Raw genomic sequence first — 8,179 nt, 5'->3', positions numbered from 1 at the left:
GGGGTGTTTAAGAGGAGGTTAGATGAACATCTTGCTGGGGTCATTTGACCCCAGTATTCTTTCCTGCCATGGCAGGGGGTCGGACTAGATGATATGCTCAGGTCCCTTCATCACCTTGCACTTGTCTGTGTTGAAACCCATCCTATTCTCGTCCGCCCACCCTTGTAACCTGTCGAGGTCTGATTAGAATGGAATAGACCAATTGTTTTGGTACCAAAGGTTAATCATACCATCCAATTTTGTATTGACTGATTTACCCTATGCCCAGAATAGATAAAATTGAGTGTCAGAATTCCACAGCTCAACTTGAGGATGATCTGGTATTCAATTAGTGTAGTTCTGCCCAGAAACCCTGTAAACAATTCTAAGTTCCTCCAGCAGGCTTTGTATTTCAGCCCATGGAGACTGGGTCAACCCCCAACCTCCCCCCCCAACCATTTGACAAATTTTATCAACATCTCCTTCACTGTTTGATTAAACCTTTCTACTAATCCATCTGTTTGGGACTAATCCATTCATACACTGAAGTCTTTATAGAATGGACCATGAATAAGCCCCAAGCCTCTTGCAGTAGCCAGGACATGAAGACCGTGGCCTGGTCAGTTAAAACCTCCTTTGGAACACCCACCTAGGACAATGCCTGTAGCAGCTCAGAGGCTAGTTTGTGCTGTAGCCAAGCTCACTAGCTTGGGTCTTTTCCACCCCGAAATGGCCTCATATGGTACATCATAGGCTAATTTCAAAACCTGACTGTGGTGCTTATTTGGCACTAATAGTTGGGACCTTGTCTTTGATCACCCTCATCAAGAGGTCCCCTTGAAACTCAGACTGGGGATCCTGGGCTGCTAAACTTGCATCCATTACAACCCAAATCAACCATCTATAAAGATGGGCATATACTAGGCCCTCCCTTTGATCATGAATGAAATCCTGGCCTTCACCCACCTGGTCCAGTCCACTCTCCTAAGGAGTCCCTAAGGTTCCCTGACCCTTTGCATCCTCTGGAGGTGGGGTCAGATTTCATTGAACCCTGACCTACTCTGCGAGTCCCAATTGGTCTAGTATGGCAGCTTTAAGGGTCTTGTAAGCTGGAGGTGATTACACCTCCAGGGCCTGGTAAGCAGCCTGTGCCACCCCAGTTAACAGAGGGACCCCCTTCACAGCCCAAGTGTCCTGTGGCCACTGATAGGTCTCTGCCACCCACTCAAAAGTTGTGAGGAAGGCCTCCAGGTCATCTTCAAGTCCCATCTGATGGAGTGAGCACTCTACCCTCTATACGCAGGAAATCAGGTGAGTCACCAACTTGACGGGAGGGGGAGGGGGGTCTGCCTTGACTACAAATGAAGTTTCAGGTATTTTTGCAGTTGCTGGGGCTGCTCCCTGTAGAGCTGTTGTTGATGGAGCTGAAGCTGCTGGAATAGCTGCTGTTGCTGCTGTTCCAGCCCCTCTAGCCATTTTTGCAGGACTCCTGTCTCCACTGCTGAAGTTAAATTTAGACTGCTCGTGTTCTCCACTATGTGTAGCGGGTTATCACTCCTTTCACCAGGAAGTTTTATTTTTTTCTGGGGAAAACCTGCCCCACAGAAAACAACATAAACAATAAAGCAAACAAATATATCAATAACAAACAGCTAAATTAAAACCTGTGGTTCTTTCTCAGACCCTGAGAGGGCAACTGTGGCTCTGTGCTTCCCCCTTCTCTTGCTACCCTCCCTGGGGTTTTTTTAACTTCCTCTAGAGTCAGCAAATCACCCCTGTTAGCTGGCCCAATGCTCCTAGGCAGGTAGGCTATTGCTCTCTAACCCCCGGCAGCTGGGCTCCAGCTCCGGAGCCATGTATCTTGTTACGCTCAGCAAACAAAAAAAAATCTCATAGCTCAGTCAAAAGGAAAGAATCTTGTGTCCATACACTGTTTACTGCACAGCAGAATAGATTACTTAGAAGCAAAGCAAGAAAGTTTACCAGATGGACAGATTTAAAGTAGCTCCAATTCTTTGTTATATATTCTGTGATCTTAACAAGAAATCAACATAAAACAGAAGTTATCACCTATGAAATATTTGCCATACATATTTCACCAATGATGGTGCAAACATATCATAATTTTGGGACTGAAAAATAACAGCAATATATTTAATTCAGTAACTTCAGATGTTTACTTAGAATTCTGTAACAGCAAATAAACTGTTTAACTATCATGCTGTGATATGAAGAATGTAAAGAACAGACCTCATATTTTAAAATTTTTGAGTACTGCTGAAAATCTGCTAGGTAATAAGAAACTAAAAATAGCATTTGTAGTGTTAGCTTTCCAAAAAAGTAGTTAATTTCATATATGACTTGTAATCTTTTGCTGCTTGACAGAGGTATTGCTTGTGGTTCTTTCACAGATGTTTTCTTTTAATTATTTTACTGTGTTCAAGTATTAGCAAAAATTGGTATATTATCTATGTAAGAGATTGCTCAAATATAAGCAGACATCAAAACTGGACAGAAAGCCTAATTTGATTGCCCTCAGGACAGAATATCCAAAAAGATAAAAGAAACAAACATCTTTATTTGGACCTAAAATTTGGTTAGAAGAAGTAGGGATTCAGGAGAAAGGCTTGGTAAATCTGCACAATAGAGAAAAGTCTAACATAAGCTTTAGTTGTCCATACACTTCATATTATTATTCTAACATGATTAAATTGCTCATTTCCTAGATAATAAAAAACTTTGTTTTTACCAAGACTTTTGTTTTTTCTTTAAAAGTGTGTATGCTGTCAGAGATTCCAATCTGCACCTAGGATGAGAAGCTTAAAGTCTGACATATGTTAAAAAAGGGGTAGGCAACCCCCAGTATGGGTGCCAGTTTGTAAGTATGCAGAAGCATTTTGCTTGACATGTGCTCCTCAGGGTAGACAGTGGGGAAAGGGCCAGGGCTGTAAAACAAGGATTGGGCCCCTCACAGCTCTCCTGCCATCCGCCCCGGCATGCCAACATCTTACAAGTCATGGCTGTGGGTGTTTTTGGTACTACGCCCAAAAACATTGCTGACCTCTGTGTTAAAACTTTAAGTAGGTAACATTACTGTCTGTTTAATCTAACTACACAAAGTTATATAAAAGTATTGACTTTGTACTTCTCAGCCCTTCACTTTGGGCAATTAGTCATAAGTGTTTGGCAGAACTTTTTATCACAACAATTGAAATCATACAGAGTCAAGTTATATTATGTCATAAACTTAAAATACTCAGGACCTTTGTTTAAGATTTTGCAATGTTCATCAAAATTAAAATAAACTAGATTGACTTAATCTTGAGACCATACTAAAAGGTCTGTGTTAATTGTGTTAACAAGCATATATTTAATACCTACTAAACTGTACTAAAGAAGATCTATTGCAGGATTGACTATTAAATAAATGTATCTCTTTATTATTTTAATCCTCAACTTCCAAAGTACATTAATGTACCAGTTTTTTCAATTAAAATGAATAAAAAGCTTGCAATACAGAAGACTTTAAGAAAACCTAGTTTAAGTGATAAAACAGATTCTTATTCTCATACAAGGTATACCCTGAAATCCTGAGGGAAATTAGAAATCAAGTAGTTGTAGAGGAAAAAAAAATGGCTTTTTCATAAAAGTCATTGAAAAGATTGGTTTATGCCCTGTAATTTATTTATATTGAATTTTAATTTATATAGCAATGTAGCCATTATGTTACATCTGTAATGTATACATTCTCTACTTGGCTAACATCTGTTTGTCAGTTCCCACACTTGAGTAAAATAAATGGCAAAGCCATATCCTTCGGTCTTCCAGAAACGTTGGGGGATTTTTTTCACTTGTTGATTTTTTATGTGGTTTTTTTTTATGGTGGGGTTTTTTCCCCCCTTTAAAATGTTACAAGACTGCTTAGAACATAGAAATATTCCAAGTTCTAGTGTAGCAATTTTTCACTGTTCCATAAAATTAAGTTGTTCTCCTACTTGAATATGTGAGAAATCTTGGAAATAGGCTTCACATTGTAATTATAGAAAAAGGACATGGAAAGTGGTATAACAGGGAGTACTTATTAACCAATTAGATGGTTACTAGCATCACAGGCTACTTGCAGATGTGGAACCTACTCCCCTCCCCACCAAACCTGCACTTTACCGGAAGAAGCAGCAAGTTAGTTTGACCCAGCTCTGCAGGGACTCTGCATAGATCAGGCACTTCAGCAGGGCTTTTTGGTGCTTTTATGTAAAGCTGATTCAATCAGCTATTAGAAAAAAGTGCCAAAAAAGACCCACAAAAGCACCCGACCTATACAGAGCCAGGCTGGATTAATGTGCTGCCTCTATTAGGCATGTGCTGGGCTCAGTGCAGGAGCGTGTCGAGTTTAAATTAAAGTAAAGCATGTTTTGATTTTTTTTCCATGTCTGCAAACAGCTATGCTGTCTATCTTCAAAATTCAATATTAAAAACGCTGAATCTGACAAGACAGTTCATCTAATGTGCAAGAATGTTCCATTTGAGTTTGTTTCTAGCTTGTAGTTTCACCTGGGGGTGCTACATTTCAACAGTTATGAAGAATTTCAGGGGACAAATCCTGACTCTTCCAAATAGTTGGTTTATGCCCTTCTGCAAAATAAAAATAAAACAGTTTTCCAGTATTCATTTCTAAGGGGAGAAACCTTGAGTGAATCTTGTCATCATTGATTATAGATGTATTTCACAATTCTGAATGCAACATACTCCCCTGGGATTTAAAAAACCCCACCCTACTAGTTTTTAATTTAAATAACACCTGCCATGTTCAATTTCCAACACATAAAGGAGTATGACTTCTTTGAAATATGCTTAAAAATAAAACTACTATTATACGTTTGCCATATAAAAATGTGCCTAAGGAAAATTCAGGTTGGAATTTGCACTTTGCAGATTGAGAAAAGGCTGGTGGCACTACTGCGACGTTTGACAGTGTTGTTTTTTTTTTTTTTTAAAAAAAGAAGTGACAAACTTAAAATTGATAATTTGCCCATTTGGTTATTCAGTCTCTTCACATGAAGAAAAGGAAGCCTCATAGGCAGTTATGTTTTTGATAGGTGGCTAGAAAATACAAAAATTTGTTTTCTTTCACAGTGGCTTTGGGTTCCTTGAGAAAGACACGGCTAGATGTTTCAAAGGACTTGTAAAACACTGGAAAACTCTTCACTTCCAGAGCTTTAGTTTAAATCTATGCATCGTTGGTAGGAAGTAGAAGCTGCTACCTTCTGGTAGCTATGCAGCAAAACTACACGGGTATGGTTTTAATTGGTCCTGATCACAAACACCTACCACCTCAGCTAGTATCAATTTATACCATTCATATCAACAAAACAGAAAGATCAGAGATCAACAGATATAATACCTTGTACCATTAGCACTGAGGCATATTGTTGCCCATGCTGGACTATATTATATACAGCATCATACCTCTTATTTTAAAGAGAAAGAATTATGCAGGTAACTTCAGAGTCTTAAAAGAGTCTCCCTATTTGTACGTGTCAAGCTGGATTGTTAAAATAAGATTTTCCAGTTTGTGATTTATTCAAATACATTTCTAAAATCTACAGCAAACGGTTATACATTTTAGCAGTGTGCACTTTATAATCTTTACTGTGCGTGAAAGCAGCATAAAGCAATTTTATTATTGAGCCGTTAGCTTGCTGAGGTTATTCCATCTAAAACAATCTGCTCATAATCTGCTAATGAATAAGTGTATCTGTTAAGTTTCTACTGTCCCATTCACTTAGACCACATCTATTCAGCAAATGAGTTTCTTAAGGAATCAGACAATTTTGAAGTAATGCTACTTACAATCTTTTCTTATCTACCACTCGTTTGACCCGGATGGCTCTCTGTTCAGAGTACAGTTTACATACTCCTGTTGAACATGGCAAGAAAACATACAAACACAACAAATGCAGTTAGCAGATCATGATTAAATATATATATTATTATGCTCTTAAATATAAAAACAACCAGGCTGACCAGATTGTATAATCAAATGACCATTCAATTCTGGACTGTTATTAATTTCTTGAAAAGGCATGCAATTAATTACTTTTTAAATAGTCTTCAACCAAATCCAAGACAGCTGCTCTGTGCTCCTTCACTTGTGGAGGCAGGACATCCTTGAGTGCTAAAATGAAAAAGGAATCATGTTATACTTTGTTTTGAAATATATGAGAGTTCATGTCTTCAGTTTTCGGGAAGATGCTCTTTAAAGACAATTTCACATTTACAAACAGACGTCATTACCAAATAGAATTATAATATATTTTATGGAATCAAACAAAGATATTCGTGAGAGCAAATAATTTAGAAGAAATAAAACCCAACAGAACAGAGAAATTACAACATGTTTCCTATCATTGTGGGTACATCTACATATGAAATTAATGCAAAGCAATAAACTCCAGAGCTGTTTGAGCCAGAAAAAACTGCTCCTGGGTGCACTGTCCACACGTGCACCTGGGACAGCAGCAATTTGAGCCAAGGCGGAGCAAGCCCAGGCTGGCAGAGGGCACAGGGGATCATCCCTGGGTGGCAGCAGCTGGTAGTGGAGGAGCTGGCAGGGTCACGAGGGTGCTGAAAGTGAGGACCCATGTGGCTAGGTGACAGGCAGGAGTCTGGCACTAACCTGGTCACCATCTACATGTGTGTTTTAGTGGGGTTCATTACTCTGCCGTAAAACAGTACAGTCCCAACAGTACTATCTTATGGTGGAGAATTAGTTTACCATGTCCTAATACTGGTGCACATGGAGACGCTTTACCCTGGAGCTAATTAGTCTACTCCACAGTAAAGCACATATGTAGATGCCACCCTGTGTGTTGAAATTTCCTGCAGGCATGCTTCTTATGTGTGTCAGCTACTTGTGTATTATAGAATGGACTTGTGCTCAAGCTAAGCTTGACGAGAGAAAAAAAAAGACATCTATAATATTCTAAATCAAGGGTTGGTAATCTATGGCCATCAGGCCACATTCAGACTACAAAGTAACTGAAGCTGGTCTGTAGCAGCATGGAAAGTAAGCAGCATGAAGCTTTGCCCAATGCCCTGCACAGCACTCTCAACATACACCCCTCTCTAACAGTTCCTGCTACTCTCTCCCCCCATACTGCAACAGGTGCTGCTTAACCATGGCCATCAAATTCAGGCTTCCCCATGATCGCTGGGGACAGGAATTGGCAGAGTGTGGCGGAGGTGGCAGTAAGTGGCCCACGGCCCGTGGTAGTGGCTGACCTGGACATCACCAAGAGCAGGGCTGTCCAACCATTATGACCCCAGGGCTGCATGCCCCCGAGGTAACACCTGGGTGAGCCGCATGCTGTGTGGGCTACTGGGACATGGGCTACTGTGCCTCACTGTGAAGACCCTCTCTCCTGCTGCTTTATGCACCCAAACAGACATACTGCACTGCCCCCCAACACTCCGCTGCACTGGGCAAGCATGATTTCCCCCTCTCCCCATGCAATGCATGCCCTTGCAGGCACCTCCTCCTGGTGCTGCACAGGGAGTCCCCCTGCCAGTGGTGCTGGGTGTGGGCATGATCTCTTCCACTCCGCATGGCTCAAACTCACCTGTGAATTGCACTACACTGGGTAAGGGCAGGAAGCAGCTGCCAAAGGAAGGAGGGGGAGCCCAGAGGCTCTGGCCACTGTTGCAGCCAGAGGAATGGAGGGACCAGTGGCCAGGTGAGAGCCTGTGGGCCACAACTTAACCACTCATGTGGTCTGTGACTTGCCACCAGGACAGCCCTGACCCAGATACTACCTTGCGATCCTGATGAAGCTGACTCACTGAGCAGCCAAGAAGGGAAGATTTGTGGGTCAAGCTCAAGGGAGCATGGCTCAGTGGGAAGGGCAGTAGCCCCATGTTCTGACCCCTGCTCTGCAATGTCCCGCTGCAACCTATCTAATTTATCCCATAACTGCTAAATAAAAAGTCCACTGGGAGCAAAATTATTCTATTTTTAACAGCGTACTTGTTGGTGGCTTGAATGATTGGCCTCTTAGTATACCTACATGGAAAAGACTCCTCCTGGCTTTGAATCAGATCCATATGCCAGATTACAAAATTGCTACTTATATGGTAAATGTTAGATAAACTCTCAAGATTTTTTTTCTTTTCCCTCATATGTCAGTTACTGAACATAGATGGA

General features: G+C 40.9%; 1 protein-coding gene across 1 annotated transcript in view; it reads right to left on the bottom strand.

Moving 5' to 3' along the window:
• The window catches only part of STX18 (syntaxin 18), a 48,402-nt gene that overhangs the window by 31,266 nt on the left and 8,957 nt on the right, over nt 1–8,179 (bottom strand). Inside the window, exons 3-4 of the mRNA XM_019553047.1 lie at nt 6,077–6,154; nt 5,830–5,896 (exon numbers count right to left, since the gene is read on the bottom strand). Coding sequence (XP_019408592.1) covers nt 5,830–5,896; nt 6,077–6,154 — 145 coding nt within the window. The remainder of the gene's footprint in view (nt 1–5,829; nt 5,897–6,076; nt 6,155–8,179) is intronic.

This window comes from Crocodylus porosus, unplaced genomic scaffold, assembly GCF_001723895.1.
Source record: "Crocodylus porosus isolate Cpor-Errol unplaced genomic scaffold, CroPor_comp1, whole genome shotgun sequence".
Lineage (NCBI taxonomy): Eukaryota > Metazoa > Chordata > Crocodylia > Crocodylidae > Crocodylus > Crocodylus porosus.
Note: the sequence above shows the minus strand (reverse complement) of the source record. Positions and strands in the feature narration are given on the sequence as shown.